The following is a 25,172-nucleotide window of genomic DNA, read 5'->3' on the forward strand; positions in this document are numbered from 1 at the left end:
TATGAGCCAAGATCTCCTAGGAGACAAGACAAGACAAGACAAGACATTCTGCGTTTGCATCTCATTCCACATAAAGCGGAGCCATCATCGACTTGAAAGAATACTTGAGTACACGTCACAATGATTCGCTTTCGAATTCATGTCTATAAATCGTGGCCATGTACCTGTCGTTCACTGCATTTAATAGCGATTACTTTACTTTTATATTTACTTACTCCGCCTCTCTTCACAGGCATATACGCATGAGGCGGGATGTCTCATGACTTTGATATACATGTACATATTCTGTCCAAACTACCGGTGATAGTCGCGTTACAGCGACCCGGAGTGTAGGAGGGAGGAGGTTCAGACTTCAGCGTGCTCCGCCCTCCTCTCCCCGGGTTGGGTCAGTGTGACTACATCCCACGAAAATATTTTCTGGCTACGCCACCGGTTTATTTACGGTTCGCCACCTTTTTTGGGCTCCAAAAAAGTCTCCGTGAGACCTAGCAGTTCATGATGCCCCTGTAGCCGCATTGCCACATTTTCCTGATCACTGGGTTGTTTTGCAGTATGCGATCATGCAAGTCTTGCAGTCTCTCGAGTAGCGCTGCGTACTGCTTAGATTCCTCCTTGCTTGAGTCTTCACCAAGTAGGGAGAAGGCTACACTTTCGTACTTGGCATATTGTTCTACGAAGTGCCTCATCGCAGCCATCTGCAGGTCCTGCGGGTACAACGAGTTGCCGAGAAGACAAGCCTCGAGTGCGTCGCAAATCGCAACCCTGAGGGTCTGGGAGCGCAGTTTGGCGTTGCAACTGATCTTCTTCTCAAGCCAAGTTTCCAACTCCCGACCCCGTGCATGTTCGTCCGCCAATGGCTGCTCGATGAGCAACGACTGGATCGAAACCACCATTGTTTTCAGGGTCATCTCCGGGTTCCACGAGGGTCCATGAAACGTGCCCGGAATGCTGAGCGATACGAGCCCACTGCTGTACAGTTTCCGGTTAAAGCGCACCCTTCCGCCATCGGTCGTCATGAAGCGTACCTGCGGTGGACAGTCTGGGTAGTTGAGGGGGAACTTCAGCACAAAATGGAACAAGCCTCCCTGGCATGGCGTGTTGTCGGGTCCCACGATGATGGCGTGGACGTAGGTGGCGTCGCCTTTTTCTGGTTCGACGAAGATTCCTGGCACAGGGTTGTCAATGATGTTCTTGAGGTCGTGGTTAAGTCTCAGTAGACACTGCCCCGACGGCTGCTTGGGCTTGGCCAACGCGGTCTCGAAAGTGCACGTAGCTGCACTTCGCCGAGCTTCGTCCATGGTGGAATAAGGGGCGCCCTCGGCTGTGAGCGTACGTCGCTGCATTCTGGTGGCCGTTTGCGCAGATGATGATACTATACATGGCTCCCACCCACTACGAGGTATTCACAAGAAAGGAGTTATTCATAATTAAAGTGATCCCATAATATTTGTATGACTAATAATACACAATATTTAGAATAAATAATTATGCTAATCAAAATGATAGTCACCCTGATTCATTTTAATATTTCTGTACCGCAGAACGGAGATCTGCAATGACCTAACGCTCCCAAGGATTGAATAGTGGAAACTTTACTGCCAATATATTGCAATCGAACACCGTTTTGGAAAATTTCGTCTTCAAAAAATGAAGCGGTGGCATGATAAGAAATTGTGCTGGATTCTTTTCCCATCCTAGTAAAACGAGCAACGCGGGGACGAAGCCAGACCCCCTCTGGACATATAATAGTTTAATTTTAGAAAGCGACAGTGAGATCTTGTAAAAATAACTGCCTTTTGTCGTGTTGAACAGAGACTTCTACGCCATGGAAACATGAGGTGTCGATACTCGTTTTAACGAGCAATTGATATTTTTTGAGTGTCTTGCATTTTGGCACGCCTTCTAAATCTGTAAATAATTATGAGAGCTGTTGTCAGTATGATTGAAAATATCGGACCACAGATAGAAGCTTTCGCCAGAGCGTGCGCGATTTCATTCATTTTTATCCCTTTCGGGCCTGGTACCCAGAATAGTCTGGTTACAGTTACGTAGATTGGGACCAGAAAATGAAAATACGTGATAAGTGAGAGTCGCTTTTTGGGGGCTATGCTGAGCACAAAAATAAAGAATCTGTAACTATGTATGGCCATATTTGATGTCGATAGGGAGCTTTCTTATTTCTATTACAACCGCCAGAATTTCCGCCAAAAATCTCGATAAGAAATTGGGAAGTGCTGTAATGAAAATGACTTATTGAAGGTTTTAGAGATAATACCAATGCAGGATTTACCCTAAAATGTGAGACACCTGATAATGTTCGTTCCATTTATTCTCTCTAAATGCCTGTGTAAAAGCCCATTTTATCCCTGCTAATCAAGGAACGAAGGAAAATAACAATTTTTATTCTGTAGAACGCGACAGGGTGCCGCATCTTTCTGAGCCCCACGTAGACACCGGTAAGGCAACTTTATCGAGTGATTAGGATATATTGTCGCCAGAGGAAACAATAGGCAGGAACTTGAAGTAGAGGACTGTTTACTCAGCCACAGCTGCCATTCACTTCTTCGCTCTCGTCTTCTGCTACTAACACAGCATGGCATTACCCTCTCCCAAATGAAAAAAAAAAGGAGAAGCATCGAATGAATGCCATGGCTCTGAAAAACAACGAGAGGTAGTAAGAAATGTCTGTGTCCATTGAAAAGCAAAAGGACGAGATGAAAAATAAAGAGGCAAGAAAGTAATGTGCAATTGTCTTGAAGGATATTGCCACATCACAAAGTTCTTGTCTTGCAGTCAACGAAAATAGTACGGCTTCATCCTGGAGACGTGAACCACATCCGAGGAGCGGGGTCTGCGAGAACGGTGGGACGTGTCTGCTGGGACAACTTCGTAGTTCACTTCGCCGAGGCGATGAAGAACTCGGTAGGGTCCGAAGTACCGACATAACAATTTTTCTTAGCGTCCACGTTGACGTATAGGAGTCCAAACCCAGACTAGGTCACCGGGTTCGTGTATTACTGCTCTGTGGGGGGTGTTGTACTGGCGAGCATCTTGATTTTGCCGCGATAAAATGCGAAAGCGCGCCAGCTGCCGGGCGTCTTCGGCTTGCTGAACAAATACATCTGCGTCCGGGGTAATCGTGTCCGGCAGAGTTGGTTGCAGCATGGTGTCAAGCATTGTGGTCACGTCGCGGCCGTAACCCAGACGAAAAGGAGCAAAGCCGGTGGTTTCCTGCAAAGCCGTATTGTAGGCAAATGTTATATACGGGAGGATTTCATCCCAATTATTCTCATCCTTGGCGACATACATCGAAAGCATATCTGCAATCATTTTTTTAAGACGTTCGGTTAACCCGTTAGTGTGTGGGTGGTACGCAGTTGCTGTTCGGTGCGTCGTGCCGCTCAGCAACAGGATCTGTCGGAGCAACTGTGCCGTAAAAGCAGTACCACGATCTGTGATGACGACAGCGGGAGCACCGTGGCAGAGAACGATGTTCTTGATGAAAAAGTCAGCCACCTCGGAAGCAGTTGCTCGCTGGGCGGCTTGTGTTTCGCAGTATCTGGTCAATTATTCAGTGGCAACCACAATCCAGCGGTTACCAGCCGTAGACTTCGGAAATGGGCCGAGTAAATCCATCCCAACCTTTTTAAAAGGTTCGTGAGGGGGTCGCAAAGGCTGAAGCAGACCGGCTGGTTTCGTCGTTGGAGTTTTGCGGCGCTGACAGGATGTGCATGTCTTGACGTACTGCCGGACGGTTTTCGTAAGTTTCCGCCAGTAGTATTTGTCCTTGATCCGCGCCAGAATACGCGCGAAGCCAACATGCCCTGACGATGGCTCGTCGTGACTAGCACGCAAAACATCATCGCGGAGAGCAGCAGAAACGACGAGGAGGTAAACAGTTTTCGTTGAATGAAAGTTGCGCTTGTATAGCATGCCTTGGCGTAGAAAGAAAAATGACAAATCACGCGCGAACTAATGTGGGGGTTGTGGGCGACGTCCGTCAAGGTATTCGATCAGTGGTTGCAATTCTAAGTCTTCGCGTTGCTGCTCAGCCACGTTTAATGATGCCAGAATAGCAAGGCAGCTGAAGTCTTCATTATTGTCTTCTTCAGCGACCTCGACGGGTGCGCGGGAAAGACAGTTAGAGTCAGTGTGTTTCTGGCCAGACTTGTAAATCATCGTTATATCAAACTCTTGTAACCGAAGGCTCCATCTTGTGAGACGGCCCGAAGGATCTTTCAGATTCGCTAGCCAGCAGAGAGAGTGGGTGTCACTTACGATTCGGAAGGGGCGTCCGTACAAGTAGGGCCTGAATTTCGTTATGGCCCATACAACCGCCAGACATTCTTTTTCAGTCATCGAGTGGTTCTTCTCCGCAGATGACAACGTGCGGCTAGCGTAGGAAATGACGCGTTCCACGCCATCTTGATATTGCACAAGAATAGCTCCGAGGCCAAGGTTGCTCGTGTCAGTGCGGACTTCTGTGTCTGCTTCGGTGTCGAAGTGACCAAGGATCGGTGGCGTTTGTAGGCGTTGTTAAAGGTCGCGGAAAGCGCTGGATTGTTTGAGACCCCAGACGAAGGCGACGTCATCCTTGACGAGTTGTTGTAGAGGGTCGGCGATTTTCGAAAAGTTTGGCACGAAGCGGCGGTAATAAGCACAAAGTCCCAGAAAGCGGCGTACATCAAGCTTTGTTTTTGGTATCGGGAACAAAGCAACACGATCAGTGTTCACGATCAGTGATTCATGGCCAAATATTTCTTGTGGAAAATCCACAGCGCAGCTATAACTGTCGTTAGTTGTAGCCAAGCCGCTAATGACACATTTTGCTTTTCCCGAAGGGTAGCTTTGGAAATATTTCAATTTGTCTACGTCAACGAGGTGCCTGTATTCGTGAAAAGTTTATTTAAATTGATCCTAACATTCGGGGCATTAAGGGGATCAACAATAACTTCGGTATATGCAGCTTAATAAGCTTACTGAAGGCACGGGCTGCAGGGGAGTTGTGACAAGATGCGTGCCTAGCTATGACTTGGGCAGCACTAGAATCATTGCGCACGCTGGCACACAAGTGTGTTTGTCATGTGGTATTTTTTGTATTTTGCGGGCATATGTAAAGAGCAGGAAAATACTAATACTTAAAAAAACATGAAGTTCAAAACTGTCTAACCGGACGTTTTGCAAACCGATCTACAACTTTCTCATTGAAATTTTTTTATCTATCTTCGTTTTTTGAAAAATTAGTTAACAAACATATCTCATTAAACAATATTTGAGAACGCAAAGCATAGTCTGACTAACTCCAGGCAACGGTGAGCAACATCGGTGAGCAACATGCGTTTGGTGGCGTCGTACTTACGTGTTCTGGCATAATTCTGAACTATGGCTCAAGTTACGAGGGACATCATGTATACGCAATGTACATGTTGTAAATACAGATTATACACTAATTGATAAAAATGTCAGCTAATATGCAAGGCAGATATTGTTGTGAACACAATTTACATAATTTAGAGCGTTGACACAAAGTGTACATATACAAGAGCCCGTATGCGACGGCAACAACCACACACAAATAATGAACACGTAATATATGCACTAATCAATCACTGTCTGATGACCTGGCTCCAAAAACGGGGCCAGATCAAGAACCAGCTGCACACGTCCATCTACTGCCGAAAGGAAGCGGCACAACCACTGCCATAGCAGACTATCTTCATCCAAGAAGAACAATTTCCCCGACGAAAGCCCCAGACTTGCAATATAAGTGTTCCAGAGTCCAAAAGAGAGCACGACGACCCTGACCCGCTGCAACAGTCTCGCACCAGGTAAAGCAAAAACACTAACAACGACCAGCATGCGAAAGCAGCTAACACCTAGGCCTCAGAAATTAATGTTCGTGGCTTTACGAAATGCCTTTCCGAGTAAACATTGCGGCAGCACGTGCTGGTTGGATGAACTCTTGTAGCGAACCGTTATAGACAAGTGGAAGATGAACGTGCCTCCAACCCCGCCCCCTTTAGTCCGTCCCATGTTGGGAATATCTTCTCAATCCTAGACACCAGGTGAAGCCGCGGAGACGAGAAGATAAAAAAAGAAGAAAAAGAAAAGCTGCCGTTATTGCTTTTCTCGAGACACGTCTCGATCGTGATGGACGGACTACAGAAACCAGAGGCAGTGGCAGGGCTGCCTCTGTTACCTCTGGTGACGATGAAATTTCTGTTGAGGACCCTGACCTAAAACTATACTGGGCTCGAGTGATGACCGAATGTTTACCAAAGAGGCTCCACAATCTTATAAATATTCTTTTTTCTGATTTGATTTGGTTGATTTGTGGGGTTTAACGTCCCAAAACCACGATATGATTATGAGAGACGCCGTAGTGGAGGGCTCCGGAAATTTTGACCACCTGGGGTTCTTTAACGTGCACCCAAATCTGAGCGCACGGGCCTACAACATTTCCGCCTCCATTGGAAATGCAGCCGCCGCAGCCGGGATTCGAACCCGCGCCCTGCGAGTCAGCAGCCGAGTACCTTAGCCACTAGACCACCGCGGCGGGGCAATATTCTTGTTTTTTTTCTATGAGCTTTGAAAAGAGTGGTAGAACGGATATGGACCTTTAGTTTTCCAGAAACTATTGGTCTCCTCCCATAAAAAGCACCGTACCTTCTGCATTCTTCATACATTGTGGAAAATGCTTCTGCCTATGATTCGGTTATAAATGTACTATTAGAGCATTAATTATATATCTATGATAGAGCAGATTGAGGCCATCTTTGAACTACCAATATTTCCCGACTTATTTTCCGTTAGTTGTTTTTTAATTACTGATAACTTCGTATTAACCTGTTGAGAAAAATTATCCACAAAGATACTGCTTGTACGGACATGTAATGTAGGGCGGTAATATCAGTGACTATAGATATCCTAAAAAGATGAAATTTACGTGATTGGTAAATTTCTCAGCCAATGTTTTGCCCCTGTATATACGAATGCCTTAAGATATCTCTTCTGCTCATTGAGTTAGCTTTATGTAATGTGGAAATCAAATTAACTTGCTTCACAAGGTCCTGACCCCTGAAACGCCGTTGAGCATGCAAGAAGGATGACTGCGTTTAGATTTTTTTTGCAAAGGTCATTGAATGATGAAAGGAATTTAGGGCGTCTAGATCACGATTTTTAAAGTTGATAAATGTCATTTATCTCATTTATCATGTTTAACAGGTTCTTTTCAACCCATGCTTTTCGCGAACAATTCGAATCTTTTATATTTTGTCAGCAAATCTTCGCTTGTAAGTACGAGAAATGATCTCCATAAAAAAGAGAGAGAAAGAGAAAGAGAGAAACTCTTCATTATGACAGAAATATTTGCCAGCGCCTATATACCGCTGGCATGCTACTCTGTATGAGGATGGGGAACGAGACGAGTGACTTCTGTAGAGAGAAAAGAAAGATATGAAAAAAAAACCGCTGTGAACCTGATACGACAATTTACATTAGGGTATCAGGTGAATCAAGGCTTTGCTGCGTGAGATGTCGGATTAATAGAGCTCCGCGGGAAGGCCAATATCGGATAGGTAATTCATCAATCACAGTATGACCCGACGTTGTTTACAAGGTCAGCGCACAGGGCCTAATATGCTGCGCAACGTTATTTTTTTGTGGTAGATCATGTCTATTCTTTGTTGGAACAGCTGCCTCTCATTCTGGTACGCGGCGCATTCTAGTAGTGTGGTGCACTGTTTTTGTGCTGTCACAGTTATCACAACAAGGACTTGTGGTACGGCCTGTTTTGTACATGTAACTGTTCGTAATGCCACATTCAGTCGAAGACGATGGTATAACGTCTCTAGGAGGTGAAGGAATGAGTGGAAGCGTTCCCCCTCCGTTTTGTGTTAAAGCAATAGAGAAAGCTATTGTTGTCAAGTGTCGAGTTCTTTTTCTTGGCAGGCATATCTTTTCACGTTGTTCCAAGAACTGGCTTTCGTCAAAAAATATTCTTCTGAGATTCTTCAATTGATAATTGGGATTCAACGTCCAAAAACCACCATATGTTTATGAGAGACGCCTTTGTGGAGGGCTCCGGAAATTTCGACCACTTGGGGTTCTTTAACGTGCACCCGAATCTGAGCACACGTGCTTAAAACATTTCCGCCTCCATCGGAGATGCAGCCGCCGCACTCGGGATACGAACCCGTGACCTGCGAATCAGCAGCTAAGTACCTTAGCCACTATAGACCACCGTGGTGGAGCTACAAAGTTTCTCCCCCAGTTTCTTCACTTGAGGAGACCATGTAATATTCCTTCCAATTGTCACTCCAAGGAATCGTTGTGTCTCTACGTATGGGAATGTGAGACCACCCAGCACTAATGAGTATTTGTCCATTCTCCTCGACGAGTAAGCCGTCGCAACAGGTTTCTCGGAGGAAAGCTTGAGAAGTCTTCAATTCACATATACCAAGATATTTGCGAGTGCTCGCATTGTCACAACTGTCATATGTTGGGTTTGTTTATGAGCCCGGCGGCACTGCTGTTCAATTAGCTCTGGAGATTTCCTGGATTTATACTCGAAACTGCGAATAAGAATTTTCGGTTATACTGTATAGCATTGAAATTTTCATTTTGGGTTTGATTCAATGTGGCACCAATATCAACTAAACATATCGGCAAATGGCCACTATTAGTTACGTTGACTGTCCCAAAAACAGGCTATCACGTGTTAAATTTGAAGGCTCAATTTCGTCCACTGTAAAAAAAACATCATGTAAAAGTGTGTCGTTTTGCTCTACAAAAGTAATCATCATCCAACGAAGTGAATCATGTATTAAGCGGCCCAAATAAGCACTTATGTGTAACAATTTCCGGATTCCACTTCGTTTCTCTAAAACTCGACACTGGCCACTTTTTTATCAAGAAAGTTTCTACCCGCTGATAGCGCGCATGTCGTTGGTTACTAAAAAGTGCCGGGTGCGCGGTGATAGTAAAAAAAAGCAGAACGCTAGATGGATGACGATTTGTTTTGTGGGACAAAAAGACGCCCCATTTTACTACATCTTCCCTTTGAGTGCAGCGCTACTTGCTGAAATGAGAGTTGGTTGCTGTATCACATTTGACAACAAATATGAATCAACGAGCATACAAAATTCAGCCTGTTGTGATGTATTTAAAAGCAAGTCAATGTTTAGGTCATCATCTAGATATATTTTATACTGACATATATTAACCTGAGAAAACTTCTCTTCGGGGTGCTCAAAAACCTCACTCAAATTCAAATTAGGTTGCCCATATGCACTGAAAACAAAGATTTCATATTTGAAACATATTACCCCAATATCTGAAGTACATAAAAATAGATCACCAAACATTTCATGGCTGATACCGTGCGTTCAAACATGCATACGCCTCCACGTGTTCTAAAGTAGTTGTTTATGAAAATTGCCTCGTAGCCTTTTTGGTGCATGTCATTACCAGGCAAAATCCACGTTTCTGTCAACCTTATAAAAGAATACAAAGAAGATGAAATCGCTAAGAAATACACAGAACTCGTCCAGTTTGCTTCGTGTTGACGGTAAGTTTTTATCAATAAACGATAGATGTGAATTTCATTTCTTAACCGTACTAGGCATTAACTTTGATTTACTTCCGGTATATAAGTGCTCATTTCAGGTGCTGGTAGGCCAACAGGAACTCGTGCATGGGCATCTAAATCATGCATATCGCAAGATCACGCATCCTAAAGCGTGCGCTGGGGCGACAAGTCAACGACAAAATTGGCGACAACAATTCTCATTGAACAGAGTTTACACTCACGAACGGCTCTACCAATCCAAAACTGTAATCAAAACAACTAACACGCTCAAATTTTGTTGCGACATTGTATACCAAGTAATTCATGAAGAAACATCAACTCAATTTCTTGAGCATGCATGGAATTCGACTCACTAGACAATAAGAACTGAGCATGAAACAATATTGATATGGGGAGTTTAACGTCCAAAACAAGCAAATGATTATGAGAGACGCCGTAGTAGAGAGCTTCGCAAAGTTCGACCTTCTGGGGTTCTTAAACGTTCACCCTTATCTGAGCACACGGGACTGCAGCAGTTTCGCCTCTATCAAAAATGCAGCCGCCACAGCCGGCATTTGATCCCGCGGCCTGCGCGTCTGCAGCCTAGTACCTTAGCCATTAGACCACTGTGGTGGGGCAGAATAAAACAAACAACCGTTATTCTCGTTTACAAAGGCGCCGTAGTGCCAACAACAAAGCCTCTTTCGCGGTTCAACTTTGCCCCGCCACAATGGCTTTGTGGCTAAGGTACTCGGCTGCTGACCCACAGGTCGCGGGATCAAATCCCGGCTGCGGCGGCTGCGTTTCCGATGGATGCGGAAATGCTGAAGGCCCGTGTGTTCAAATTTAAGTGCATGTTAGAGAACCTTAGGTGGTCGATATTTCTGGAGCCCTCTACTACTGCGTCTCTCATAACCATATGGTGGTTTTGGGATGATAAACCCTACAACTGAATCAATCAATCATCACTGTACCACTTTCTCGAAGGGTTCATTCTGATTAAGTCCTCTCTGTTTTCAATTTTCGTCTTTGGTCAGTTTTCAGCCTGCCACCAAAAGATTTCCCCATCGCGAACCCTGAAAGTGTTCCAACTATTCTCGCGCTTGGGCGCTCGAGCCTGTCCGTAAAGTCCTTTCAATTGTAAGCACATATATTTATCTACAGATTCCGTTGACAGGGTGTATATACAGACAATAGAACACTTCATGCTTGCTGCAGCCGCATTCATCAAAACCTTTTCCCGGCATTGTATCCTATCGAACGGCCCAACCATAAGTTCAGTGCTTGGCTAAGTTTGTGTGCTCATCCGATATCAGTCGCAACAATTGGCTGGCCCACCCACCTTTTTTCCAAATTTATAATCATTTCAACAACGTCTTTGGGAACTCATATACCTTTAATTTTGGCCTTTGCCCTCCGAGAATACTGTTTCGTCAAAAATATTCGAATGATAGTGATAATGTCGAAGGATTAACGTCTCAAAGCCACGATATGTTTATGAGAGATGCCGTAGTGGAGGGCTCCGTAACTTAAGACAATTTGGGGTTCTTTAAGGTGCACTAAATATAGTGCACGGGCCTCAAACTTTCTCGTGTCTATGAAAAACGCAGCCGCCGCAGCCCGGATTTGATCACGTGACCTTAGGGTTTCCAGTCAAGCACCTTCTCCACTAGACCGTGCACCGTTGTTGGGAAGGAGTATTGTGTTCTTATGGTCATTCACCTGCCGCGCAAAACTAAGGCACTACACATTTAATTCAGCATTTGAGGTCCTCAGGGCTTGGTTCTTTATCGCAATTTCTTCATTCTCTAAGTTGGCCATAGCAAAATGTTTTTAATATCCCTTAGTTCTTTGCGAAAGGCTCGCTCGATTTTTTTCTTGAAATATTTGATCTTCACGCTATGTTCGCGGTTTAGCTTGCCAAAACGTGCTCTGATATTCTTCCACACCCTCTAACCAAACAGCTATGGGGAAAATACAAGATGAAACAAGTTACAGCTCTGTCAGCCGCGGCAGGAGATATGAGAGTAAGAAATAGACTGGTTTCCAACCTGCGTGAAAGTCTGTGAGCACACGAGAATCCAGTTGCCACCCTTGCTGCTAAGTGTTTTGCACTTTCCTATAGCTAGTTTAAAAAGAGAAGGATAACCCAGATAACTGCCTTCAGTTTATTCACTAGAAGGTTAACTGAGTTCTTCTTAATGATTCATTTCAGGGTACCTTTAGGTGCTGCAAATATTCTTGGTCTGTACAGTTCGTGCAAAAAAATATTGAAGCCAGCAACAGCTGATTGGTATGAAGAAATATTACGAAAAATGTTTTTACCTAACTGAAAAAAAAGTCCTGCATAAGGGTATTGATGAGAAGACCACTTGCCCTTCCATAAATCATCACAATTCAACGCCCCCACGGTTGTAATTGGGTGGACTCGAAAAGGAACCAGAACCCAAGTTAAACGTTGCCAGAGTAGCCAAGCCGTGCAATCGCGTAGCTCATTTTGTACTCAAATGGTCCAAAAGCGGCATGATGAAAAGAGCTAGTGATATTGAACTATGAATGATATCATTTTAAAACAGTAATAAAACGAAACTTGAAGATAGTTCTTTTTCCCTTCCTCTATTTTCAAACCGATAGGAAATTGCAAATAAATGAACAAAGCTTAAGTTCAGGACCCCCGCATATCGCTCATGTAGAAATATGATGAAGTAACTGCCAGAGACAGAGAAAAACCACCAGGCCTGCATGGAAGGCGCAGTACGGTTAGAGTGGCTCAGGAAGGCGCAGTACGGTTAGGGCGGTTAGGGATGGCGCAGTATGGTTAGGGTACTAGCCACCCTAGTACGGCCCCAGCTAAAGCTGGACGAGCTGATTTTCAGAGCCTCTTTCAGGGCGAAGCTCCAAAATCTGTGGGCCTGTAAATTTTTGTCTCTTGTGTAACTAGTTTGCGAAGTTCCAAGGGACATAAGTCAAAGGTCATCGCAGCACCGCCACTCTCTCATTATGTATATGCACTGCCGCCCTTGCGCCCTCAGTGACAAGGACACTAGTAGTCTCCCCCCGCCTTTACCCTGCGCCTGTCCCCGTTCCTTGCACACGCCTAGGGCCGTTACCCTCAATATCGACGCCTCTTTAACAATGAAGGTGCTTAAACAATTGACTTTGCTTCATTTGCTGAAAAAAAAACTTCTCTGTAGAAGACAAACAATAATACAGGCTAAAAAGTCTGACAAGCTTAGCGTTCACCTCCTCAGTAAGTTCCCTATTTGCCTTCCGAAAAACTGTCAAGCCAGTTCGCGTTCTCCTTCATCTTCTTCTTCGCCTGCCGAACACGTGCACCTGGAATGCACTCACACGATGTGTGTGCTGACTTGTCCGGCGTGAAAATCAGTAACAAGGATGTTTAATATAACCAGAACAGAGCGGGAAGACTTGGAAACATAGGCACATAGATTGAAAATGACGACAGGGAAAAATAGAAAGATATACAAAAAACACGCAAAGAAATGTATAGAAAAAAACAGACATAGCAGAGTCAGAAAGGAAGGAAGTGAAAACAACGAAAGCCGAAGAACGAATAAAGAAAAAACAATAAAAAGAGTTATAGACATATAGAGATAGGGAGCATGTAAGTAATAGGCAGAAAGAGAGACAAAGATGGAAATAAAAAAACAGAGCGATAGAAAAAATATAAAGATGATCAAGCAAGGCCACCCAGCTTCACAGTTGGTTCAGGCTTTGCGCCACTAATGCAAGATGCGCCAACTTTTTTTTTTGTACAGCACTCGCCAAGAAATTCTAGGCTTCGTGAAATTCTACTACATAGCCACACCTCTGCTTGTAAATACAGCGAAAATAATTTTCTCTGCTTGAAAATGCAGCGAAAGTAATCTTCATGCTTCCCAAATATACGTATCCTGTACACAAACTTCACACTACAACGTGAAATACTGCAATAGTAATGCGCGGTACAAGCAAGCGTACATTGCCATCGGGTATAAAAACATGCAATCAACAATAACGAATTCATTATTTAAAGCTGGTAGCCCTCTACATAAGGCACATACTTCACTGCGTCTGTTACCTTATGGCAAGGTCTTGGGGGGGGGGGGCGGAGCATGTTCGAATATATTTCAGTGCTTGAAGTACACACTAGAGAAAGATATCGCCAATTCTCAATCTATATCTATGCAGCAAGGTCTTCTCTTGTCACCTAGATCTTGGCTCATACCTACAAGGGGGATATGCGACATTGTACATTATAATGCAAATTTTTTATAAACGCTTTCTAAAAAAAGAAAGAAATTAGATAAGAACAACGATAAAAGTCCTTTTAAAAACCGCTAAAATGCAGAAGAATTCGATAAATCAAAATATGCACAACAAACTATTAAAAATGAACAAAGAGGACGAAGAATTGGATATATCCGGCAGAAAAACGAGCGGCGTATCCTTCCGGTTGCGTGAATGAATTGATGTAGCGCTGACAGAATAGCACTGCGGCCCGCCCGCACCCAACTGACATTCTTCAAACGATAAAAGGGTGGATGTAATAACTGACCACCCGAGCGTACCATTTGGTCTCTTAAAAGTTATTCGGCGCAGTAAGGCGAAGCGGTGGCAAGGCAGAAGAAACTGATCTATTGATTACGGCTCATTGCAAACTGCTCGTAGGTTCGTTAATGGGAATCCTGATTTGTGGAGATAAAAATTTGACAGAGAAACTCTACATTGGCCTTCCTCTTTCTCTTCATTCCTACGTAGCTTTCGCAAGCGCGCGTGTCATATGCGCGTGGTGGCTCAAGGCATTCCGCGTCAGCTTGCTCGTGACCATGTTGAAGCCTCCGTAGCAAGTCTTCGACCTGAAGTTCTCAGCATATGCTCGTCGCGTCTTTCGCCATCTCACCACAAGTACGACTGAAGCGTTGTTGACTCTCCTGTTCGGCGCAAAGCATCTTGAAAACAGAAGACTACGCATGTCTTCAGTTTGGGACACCGCCCAGCGACACAGCGCTCACTGCGGACAGCATGACAGTGGCATCGCCACCTCGAAGCGCAGAGCACAGGGGGACGGCGAAGACCTGGTGTTTGCAATTGAGAAGCGCCATTTCGTACTTCCGGACTTCCAGCGAAATGCATGCGACATCGTCATGCATGGTCGCGAGCTCATTTGCAAAGCGCCTCCGCTCAACACATGTGCCTTCTTCGCGAAACGCCTTCCGGTCGGGTCCTGCTATCACCTTCGGCTGTTGTGCAAGGTCTTCCTGGGGCCATCGGCGAGGCAAGCATTTTTCGCTACTTGAAGGCCGGTTCATGCGCTACAGTAAAGTCGTCGGCCTGAGCTATGCCACGCATCCACGGCTACTCAGAGAGGACTTCCAAAACCAGCCTCATGAACTGATGCGCAGTTTCTCGCCGTTGACATAATGTCGCACTTGTCCCCAGCACCATGCGCGGCTGGCATGGTAATATATAAGGAATCGAGGATCAACTTTCCTGCTCCTTGAAATGGCCCACGACATCCTGGACGGCCCTCTTGAAAAGGTTGGACAACCATCAAACTCCCAACCGTGTATTAATTTCATTTCCCTAACACTGACCACAGATGGCGGCGATTCGAAAGAAACTCGTGATAGTCGGACACGGCGCATGCGGTAAGACGTGTCCACCGATCGTCCTCTGATCGTCGGTAAGACGTGTCCCCTGATCAGTTCCCCGAGATCTACTTGCCCACCGTCTTCGAAACCTACGTCGCCGACATCAAAGTAGATGAAAAGCTGGTTGAGCTGGCCTTAAGGGACACAGCTGGGCAGGCGGACTATCACCGGTTACGGCCCCTGTCGTATCCGGACACAGACGTGATCCTCATTTGTTTCAGCATCGACTCACCGGACTCTTTGGAGAACATCCCGGAGAAGTTGATGCCCGAGGTGCGCCACTTCTGCCCAACATGCCCATCATATTCGTGGGGAACAAGAAGGACCTGCGCAATGACCCGCACACGCCGCGGGAGCTTCCGAAGATGAAGCAGAAGCTCGTGGCACCGGAGGAAGGGCGCGCCATGACAGAGAAAGTCAACGCCTATGGCTACCTGGAGTGCTCTGCCAAGACCAAGGACGGTGTGCGTGAGGTGTTTGAGACTGCAGCGAGGGCCGCCCTGCAGGTCAAGAGGCCGAAGAAGATAAAGTGCGTTCTGCTCTAGAGTTAAAAACCATTTTTCCCGATCCCGGTGAGAAGCCAGACTAGGGAGTGGAAGGTGCTTCTCTCGCGGCAGTGTCTTCGCCGCTTTGTTGTGCGCGCCACCACCTTCTCTACGTTGAAGAAAAAGCTTCAGGGTCGCCGTGAGTGACTTTTCGCTTCCTGATGGCTTCTTGCATAATAGAACTGTGCTTTTGCAAATGTGTATAGTTATCGTGATAGCATCTGCTCAAGAAACTTGCAGCATGGACTCCCCGTGTTTTTGGACATATTGAACAATATATAAATGTGATTAACATGAGTTTGAGTTATCCGCTGTACAGTAGCAAGCACTGCTTCGGAGAAGGGTTCTATTCTTTAGTCAAATTGAATATATAAATAAACGATGATATTGCAGTCTCGCCTGATCACTTCGTGACGTTAAGCTTGGTTAGAGTACACATTAGCTCCCAAAACAGCTAAAAATCGTTTCGTTCAAAGCATCTTTTATCTCTTCCTTATCTCCCACGCTTTAATTATATCGGGCAGCAGGGTGGCACCCGGCTTTAAAGATTCGTTCTATGAATATCAAAAATGAGAGTATTGAGCTCTATGGAGGCAAGGGCAGTCGTTATATTTAAAATTTCTGTACCGCGGAACGAAGAACCACAATGACCCAATGCTCCCTAGGTTATAATATTTGAAACTATAAAATTCACTCCAATGCGATTAAACACCGTTTTGAGAATGTTTCTCATCAAAAAATTGAAGAGGTTGCATGATGAGAAACGGTTCTCGATGCTTTTGCCATCCTTGTAAAACGAGCAACAAGGGGAAGGAGCCAGAGCACCTATTTGCATATATTTTTTTTAATTTTGGAAAGCGACAGTGCAATATTGTAAAAATAACTGCCTCTTGTCGTGTTGAACAGAAACTCCTACGCCAAGGAAACAAGAGGTGTCGATTCTCGTTTAGACGAGCGATAACTGTTTTCCTAGTGTCTTGCATTATGGCACGCCTTCTAAATCTGTCACGAATCATGAGAGTTGCTGTCGGTATGATTGAGAATATAGGACCACAAAGAGAACCTTTCGGCAGAGCGTGCGAACTGCTTCCTTCGGTGTAGCGTTCGTGCGGCCTCGGACATCCAAGGGCATCACAGACCTGTTATTCCTATCTTTCGTCCGGCATTGAGCCGCTTGTACCTTTGAGAAGGTTGTAAGGTGCTGGGAACCACGCACCTCTGAAAAAGGTTCGAAATGAGGTACATGCGTGTAGCGCATGTGTTAGTGTTCGCTTCGAAATAAAATTTTCAGTTGCTAGTAAGCACTCGTCTGCTTCCTCTATGAGTGTGTATATTTTTAGCGCTTGTTTTATTATGGCTCTTGTATTGTCCAAGGTGTAATCTGCACTCTGCTTTTAAGAACTGGAATACATTTAGCAAATAGCCATTATGAGGAATCTACAAGCATTTGATATAGTGGTTGAGTATAGCTAGCGAAATGCCATGGGCTTTCTTTAAAGAAATTTTAAATGTTGGTTGCTCTACTATCACCAAATGAAGCGTGACTTGCAAGTCGATGCGTCTCTAACGTTGGCCTGTTGAATTATTCATACTTCAATTGAAGTCATCACTCGGTAATTCAGAATAGGAGAGAATTTGCTTTTACACCATTCGCTATATTTGTTAGCAATTCTTTTATATGTTCGTCCTTACTAAAAACGCCATGTACCACGCCCAATGTAAAATTTAGAGTCCTGTCAAGACGGCTGGTACACTTAACGCTGTAAGGAAAAGTTTTTTTTACAATTTATACCAGAAAACACTCGGTAAAGGCTAGATTTCCAGTAAAAATTTCATAGTCTGGATTCTTAACTCGGAAAATATTTTTGCCTTACGACATATTTCCCCCGAAACGAATTTGATTAGACCTCCGCCTTCAATTGTACAGTCTAATAAATAACACTAAAGTACTTTAAACGACCCTATGGCGAAGAAAATGCGGAAGTCGAAATTGACCATCTAGAATAGATCACATTTTGGCTGACCTTTCTTTGATTTAGAATAGAAGTGAGCAAGAAAGGTCGATTCCTTGCTGGCTGACGACATTGCTCTCTTTTGTGCCACAGTAATATGTTCTGAGACTGTCATTTTCAAAAACAAGGCACAGAGATAAGCTTGTGTGACGCAAAATCACACTCATAGTTCGGCATTCGTTTGCTTTCGTCACTGACACGCCGTATTGGTTTTGTTTTCCAGCAAGTCTCAAGCATTGACATGCCGATCGGATGGCATGTATTCATTTTTTTATAAAATAGCCTGTTAAATACTACCTCCTAGATTGCATAATATCTGTTTCATTGCCTTCTTTCCTGCATGCCTTCTTCACAGCTCCTTCAATATTTGCTCTGAAATATCACTTCGCCTGTAAATTAGCCAGATTTCACTGATTAGCGGCAAGCTTAAGTGGTCACATTTCAGACATTTCAAGTGGCGGTGTTCTAATCCCATGAACCACTTCAATTTGCCTGACTAAATCTACTGCTTATATCTGCTGCTTAGAGAATTAAATATATTCTAATGTCTGTAATTCATGCCGCAATTATTCTTGGTACGTATCCGAAGATACCTTCTGCCACAGTGAAGGGAACGCCGCAGGTAGCTTCCAGGGGACTTCTTTCTGTATTTTTTCATTATTACTGGACCCATTTTTTGAATGCCCTGTATATGTGCACACAAAAACATGCCAAATCACAAATCAAGAAAAGTCAGAACATTATAAAAATTTTTTGTCTAAGGCCACGAATATGCACAATCATGGTTGAATACGTGCTTATGTGTAAACAGGTAAACACCGACCTATTTATCTTATCGCTTTCCATGGGCTTGAGTACGAGCAAATACCCACAAGCTCCTCATATGAGCCACAGGTTCCCAAAAGATTATGTTTCGTTTGTTGAAGAAATTAAGAAAAAATTGAATAATATGTGAGCTTCAATATCTCCAAACCACCAATCATTATGAGAGACACCGTGGTGGAGGGCTCTAGAAATTTAAACCACCTGAGGTTCTTCAACGTGCAACCAAATCAGAGCATACGGGCCTACAGCATTCTCGCCTCCGTCGAAAATGCAGCCGTAGCCGCTGGTATTCAAACCCACGACCTGTGGGTCAACAGCCGAGTACCTTAGCCTTTAGACCTTTTTGGCGATGTAAAGAACAGAAGTACCATTTAACTGGTCAAAGGAGTATACTGGCCAATATAACTTTGACTTGGTCGAGTTGGTAGATAATTGGGTAGGCTTCAGTGCGATTTAGATCAAGACCATAGCAGACACCAGAACACGAACGAGTGAAAACGTGCCCCCCCCCCCTCTCCCAGTATCTGGCCTCACGGTTGGCACCAAGGGAAGTCTGCCGTGAGCTGCAACAACACAGATGTTCGAAATAGCCAGCACAGAGCGGAAGAAAGACTTATAAAAACATAAACACATAGATTGAAAACGAAGAAAGAAAAAAAGATTAATAGATACAATACAGAACTTTATGAAAAAAACAGACATATAAAAAAGACAGAATGGCAGGGAGAGAAAAGCAAAGAAAGTGGAAGCAGGATTTATAGAGAAACGAAAGAAAGAGTTCAAAATAGTAGATATAGCGAGAATAAGAGAAATAGCCAGAAACTAAGACATAGAAGAAACAGGAAAAAAGAGAGCAAGAGAAAAAAATAAAGATGATCAAGGAAGGCCGCCCAGCTTCACAGGTGATGAAGCCTCCCACCACTAATTCAAGGTGCGCCAATCTTTATTTCTACAGCACTCGCCAGGAAATTCGGGCATTTGTGAAATTCTACCACATAACCACGCCTATGTTTACGAATACAGCGGAAACAACTTCTTCTGTTTGGAAATGCAGTGAAAATAATTTTCATGCTTTAAAAACATACGCGTCATGCATGCAAGCTTAACAATACAATGTGAAATTATGCAGTAATATTGCATAGCACAAGCGTATACATAGCCATCAGGCGTCGGAGCATCTGAATAAAAATAATGACTTCATGGTTTAAAGCCGGTTGCCCACAAAGGCATGCACTTCTGTGCGTCTATTTTCATAAGGCCGCGTAGTGAGGGTAAAGCAAGTTCGAGTATATTTCAGCGTATGAAGTATGCACTAGAGAAAGATATCGCTAAATTTTATCCAATACATGCATACATATAGATTGAGTTTTTGCTGCAGGACTGACATGCGTACGCCTTATTCTAACCACAGTGAGGCCGGCACTTGGTAAACACCAAGTGCTTTCATTGGCCTTTCTCTTTTTCTTAATGCTACGTAGGTCTTGGCGAGCGCTCGTGTCATAAGCGCGTGGTTGCTAATTCTGCAAGGCATTCGATGTTATTTAATTAAGTATATGCATTAGATCAAGCACCACAATTTCCTAGTTCATCGGTAATCTTTCTATTATATCTCCATTATTCTAAATCTGAACAATACATTTTAGAGCTACTCAAATCTTGACCAATCCCCCAGAATGGCCATGCGCCACGGAATATAGATGAAAGAGAACAAGAAGAAGCTCGCTCGTTATGTTCTCTTGGCCAATCCCCAGGAGTGGGTGCGAGCCATGAATTATGGAATACAAACAAACAAATCATGATTAGGCCTCCACAGCAAGTATTCTGCTTGAATCGCTCAGCGTGTGCGTAGCGACTTTCCCCAACTTACCACACACATGACCGAACTTTCTTGGCTCTCCCGTTTGGCGTAAAGCGTCGTGAAAGCAGAAGACTACGCATGTTTTCACCTCGGGACAACGTCAAGCGAAACCGCGCTGGCATCCCTCAGCAAGACTGCGGCATCACCCCCTCGAAGTGAAGAGCACAGGGGCACGGCGAAGACCGGCTGTTTGGGTTTAAAAAGCGCCGTTACTTGAGGGGTTCCTGCGAAATTCTGGCGACATCGTCATGAAAGGCCGCGAGCTCATTCACAAAGCGCCTCCACTCCGCACCTGCGCCTTCTTCAAAAAACGCCTTCCTGTCTGGTTCTGCTGTCGCCTTCGGCCGTTGTGCAAGCGCTACCATGGCGGCGTCGGAGGCAAGCGTTATGCGCTCCTTGAAGGCCGGTACATGCGTTCAGCTTCAAGTCCTACGCCACGCATCCACGGATACTGAAAGAGGACCTCAACGCGCAGCCTCGTGTTTTGAAGCGCGGTTTCTTGCCGGGTCACATGATGACGCAGAGCTCCGCCAGAACCATGTGTGGCTGGCTCGGTACGGCAACGCGAGTCGAGTATCACCTTTCCTGTTCCTTAAAGTGGCCCGCCAGATCCTGAACGGCCATCTTGAAAAAGCACAGGGTTGAGGGTTGCGGTGAGTGGCTTTTCGCTTCCTGATGGCTTCCTGCAGAATAACAATGCGCTTTTCCAGGCTGTGCATTGCCAATGAGTGCAGCAGCTGCTCAGGAAATCGACGTCACAAATTCATCGTGTGCTCGAATATATTTACTGTTATCTACGTATGACCAGCATGAGTGTGCGTTGTGATCCGCCATACAGTAGCAAGTACTGCTTCGGAGAATTACTTTACCTTTTGGTCACAGTGGTTTTATAAATAACAATAATATTGCAGTCTCACCTGATCACTTGTGTTGTTAAGCCTCGTTAGAGTGTATATTGATTGTCGAAAAGGCTGAGAAGTTCTTATTTGTTCGAAGCATCTTCCATCTCCCACGCTGCATATATATCTGGAAGCAGGACTAACACAAGGATTTTCATAATGCTGCTAGGAATATCGGCAATGAGAGTAATCACCTCTATGGAGGCAACAGTATTCGTGATATAATAAGGTGACATCTATGTGTAGTGTACCTAAAAAGCATTGTTGTGCAAGAGAGCCGTCGTTACTATTTAGGTGACTACACTGCAAAACATTGTGCGTATTTATGGACACAAAAGCGGATATAGTGTCCAGAAAATAAACACACTCCCTCCCTTCACCAACATCAATGATACATCACACGTTCAAGAATTGCAGACTTCCCCAATTCGCGAATATTATGAATACAGCACACGTTTACGAATAATGTTTCTCGGAATAGTGCAAAAAACAAATGTCTCCTCCATCAACAAAAAATTAGACGAAAGTGATCATTTGCAATACAGATGACCTCTAGCAATTTATACTAATTGGCCCGTTACATACACCCATTGCATTTATCGCCACGGCGTGTTCTGCACCGATTTCATTCTATGAAACTGTGTTTGTTCCCAAATGACAGTTTAAGTAGTCATCGTGGAACGAGGAACCATTTGACCGCGGCAGGCGCACCGCCATCGTCACTCATCCGTCGGTTGTCACTACTCTATTCACTAGCCCGACTCCACTCCTCAAAGGCCAGGACACACACACGAAACAGGACCCGGCTGGCGTTGCTTTTTTATCTGGTGTGCATCTCTGAGGTATGTGCCTAACTTCTCATTTACTCGCCGTTTAGGTTAAAGCTCGTGCCACTAATTATCTGTGTCTTGTAGTACCTACGCAATATCTCAGATTAGGCCGCTTCGAGTTAAGTCGAGGCCATAAACGCAGTGCTCCGTTGTCGATGCCGGTTTCGCACGGCTTGTATTATGCATGCTTTTTCAGAGATGGAGTACGTACTGAAAGCAGAAAGTATACCATTTACGGAAATCGCCGGTTGACTGTGTTGGTCGTGTTTACATTTCGAGCGTGGCATTTTCAATGCGCTCTGATCACTGGTCCGCACTAGTTGCATTACTCTATGCCAACAGTGTTAGGACTTGTCAACGCCGTAGTGCAGCCGTTTAATGTGTGTGCCTCCCTTTATGCTGGCGGCGTTTAGTTTTACGCTGCTGGTACGCCACTGCGCTGAAAGACGAGGTGGTATCTACCGTGAAATCTTGGCGCGCTGCTGTCTACACGCGTGTTCTCCCCGTTCAGATGAAGTTCATCTCCTCCGCGTTGTCTGATAAAAGATGGCTGGCGGCAGGTAGCACCGAGGTACGAACGATCAGAGAGAACTTTAACTCAAGAATTGTAAAACGGCATCTTAATCCTTCGCGAAAGCTAGAAATCATTACTCGTAAAACGCGTTCTTAAAAAATAATGAAAAGAGTGTGCTTCGTCTGCCGCGGTGGTATTGTGGTTACGGTGATCGGCTGCTGACAGCGCGTTTGATGCCGGCTGTCGTATATAGTCGTGCTTCGATGGAGGGGGAATGGTAAATGCCCATGTATTGTGCAATGTCAATGCACCATAAAGATGACCTAATGGTTATAATTTACGGAGGCCTCCACCATGGTGTCCTTCATAGCAATATTGTGGTTCTGGGACGTCAAACCCCGGGAACTTTATTCCAACATCTGTTGATCCACAATGCGGTTAGAAACAAATTTTCTGCGTAAAACAATAGTAGGATTTTCAGTATATGAAGAATATGGTCCTTATTGGGGATTTTTATTTCATGGAGAGATAATATTTAGTGAAATATGATAGTTCGTATTAGCTGATTATCACAATTTTCTTTCTGTGGACAAAAATATTTTGGTATGTGTACAGTAGCAAATGGTTTTTACAGCTGGTTGGAAAGGAAGTTGGAAAGATATTGGTTTTTGTAAATGTTTGGTTGTAAGCTTAGCATTGAGGTGGTCCTAGTGAAAAATATGGTGAATAACACATTTAGTTGTGACCGTCATTGATTACTGTCAAAAAAAGTCGCCAAATTGCTTTTTATTTTAAGAGATTAAAATTTTTTTGATGCAGTTGCTGGACTCTGTGCTTGCCCGTGTTTATACATTGAAGCAATGCGTCCTTGTGGTGAGTACTAGCTGCACAGGCATCAGGAACATTTAGACAACTATAAATTGCGTCCATGATTACTTTGATAGTTTGCTATCTAGTACTAGCCTGCATGAGTAAACAAGAGATCCAAACCGTACTAGAGTGCATTTAACCACATGAAGCTATTTTCTGACAGTTCGAATAATGTGGTCATGCAACACAGATAAGTGACATGGATACATGCAAGAACTTATTATTTGTGCGATAAGATTTCGAAGCGGCAAGAACACCACAATTAAGAATAAAATCTATTGAAATCAGAAAAAAAGGATATGTTATGACATGAACCAATACAGCTGTATAAAAGTGATAATGCCTGCTTTTAAAGTGACAATGCAGTGCTACCTGTCATTGAGTATTTGCAGCACAATTTAGGCGCACGGATGAAAAAATTGGGATAAAGAGACACTGCTGACTACTGGCAATTAATAAAAGCCTCTGCAGATTATATTGCTGATGTTACCTCCAGTTAAAGACTGCTGGTCAAAGATTGGAAAATGTAAAAAACTTTTAAACCATAGCGGGGTAATTATCACGAAAGTAGTTGATTCTTTTAAGGTAAAGCTTCATTAAAAAGTTGCGTTCTTTCTCTTTAGTTCTGTTTGAATTTGGCAGGGTGAGATCTACTTAAAATATTTGATGCCATTTCCACATTACAAGGAAACGATTTGATCCTTTAATGTTGTTAATGAAACAGAATCAATTCAGTTTTTTCACTTGGAAACAGAGTTTATACCTTAATATTGTGACTGAAATAGAATGAATTTTTTTTTAATTTAAAACAAACCTTACAATTTATTTCAGCAGAAGCTTCTTTATTCATAAAAGGTCTGCTTTTTTGCACACTCTCACGTCTATGTGCTTTGGTCATTACTAGCTTATAAATAGTAAAATGATTGACATGATAGGTTGCAATAGTGCCAACTTCTGTATACTAAATGGGAAAGCTCTTATTCTTTTCACAGAGAACTGAAATATTAGAACACAAGATATTGGTTCTCGTGATTAGTGTCAAGGTGTTTTTGAAGTCCATATACACTAACTTTTATATTTTGTTGCATATATTTGATTTAACACACTCATTATAAACACGCTGTTCTTTTTTTTAAGTTTTGTTGGTGTTATACGTGGGATATAATTGTTATTCACAATGCCACAGAGGGCACGGAGATAACTTTAGAAGTCTGGTTTTTAAACATTCTCATGGACTAAATCCCAATACACTACAGTGAATTTCATGATTAGTGGAGATCGATTTCATGTGAAAGATTCAATGGCAGGCTGTTTTGGCTGGAGTTTCTTACTCCTTGAGTCAATTCTTACTAAGTTGATATATATTTTTCTGTAAACTTAGGAGCTTTCAGCATATCAAAGGCTTACCAGATATGTCAATCGCACTGATGCCTCAAGAGTAACTGATGGTACAATATTATGCTTGCACTCACATCTGTGCTTTTAGTAGTACAGACTTCAGGTTTATCAAAATCAGGTACTTGCCACGGTGCCATGATGCGCATATCATCATTTCTGCCAGGTAAAACAGCGCTTCACTGTAGCTTGTTGAGTCATA

The 25,172-nt window shown here is 43.9% G+C and overlaps 1 protein-coding gene and 1 pseudogene across 1 annotated transcript; one reads left to right on the forward strand and one right to left on the reverse strand.

Annotated features, from left to right (window-relative positions):
• Window positions 1-485: 485 nt before the first annotated feature.
• On the reverse strand, window positions 486-1,298 carry LOC119183602 (ubiquitin-conjugating enzyme E2 Z). Its single transcript, XM_037433748.2, has one exon. The coding sequence runs from the start codon at window positions 1,296-1,298 to the stop codon at window positions 486-488; it is 813 nt and encodes a 270-aa protein (XP_037289645.2).
• Window positions 1,299-14,790: 13,492 nt separating this feature from the next.
• Window positions 14,791-16,118, forward strand: LOC142777213 (ras-like GTP-binding protein RHO pseudogene; annotated as a pseudogene).
• Window positions 16,119-25,172: the final 9,054 nt, after the last annotated feature.

This window comes from Rhipicephalus microplus, chromosome X, assembly GCF_043290135.1.
Source record: "Rhipicephalus microplus isolate Deutch F79 chromosome X, USDA_Rmic, whole genome shotgun sequence".
Classification (NCBI taxonomy): Eukaryota; Metazoa; Arthropoda; class Arachnida; order Ixodida; family Ixodidae; genus Rhipicephalus; species Rhipicephalus microplus.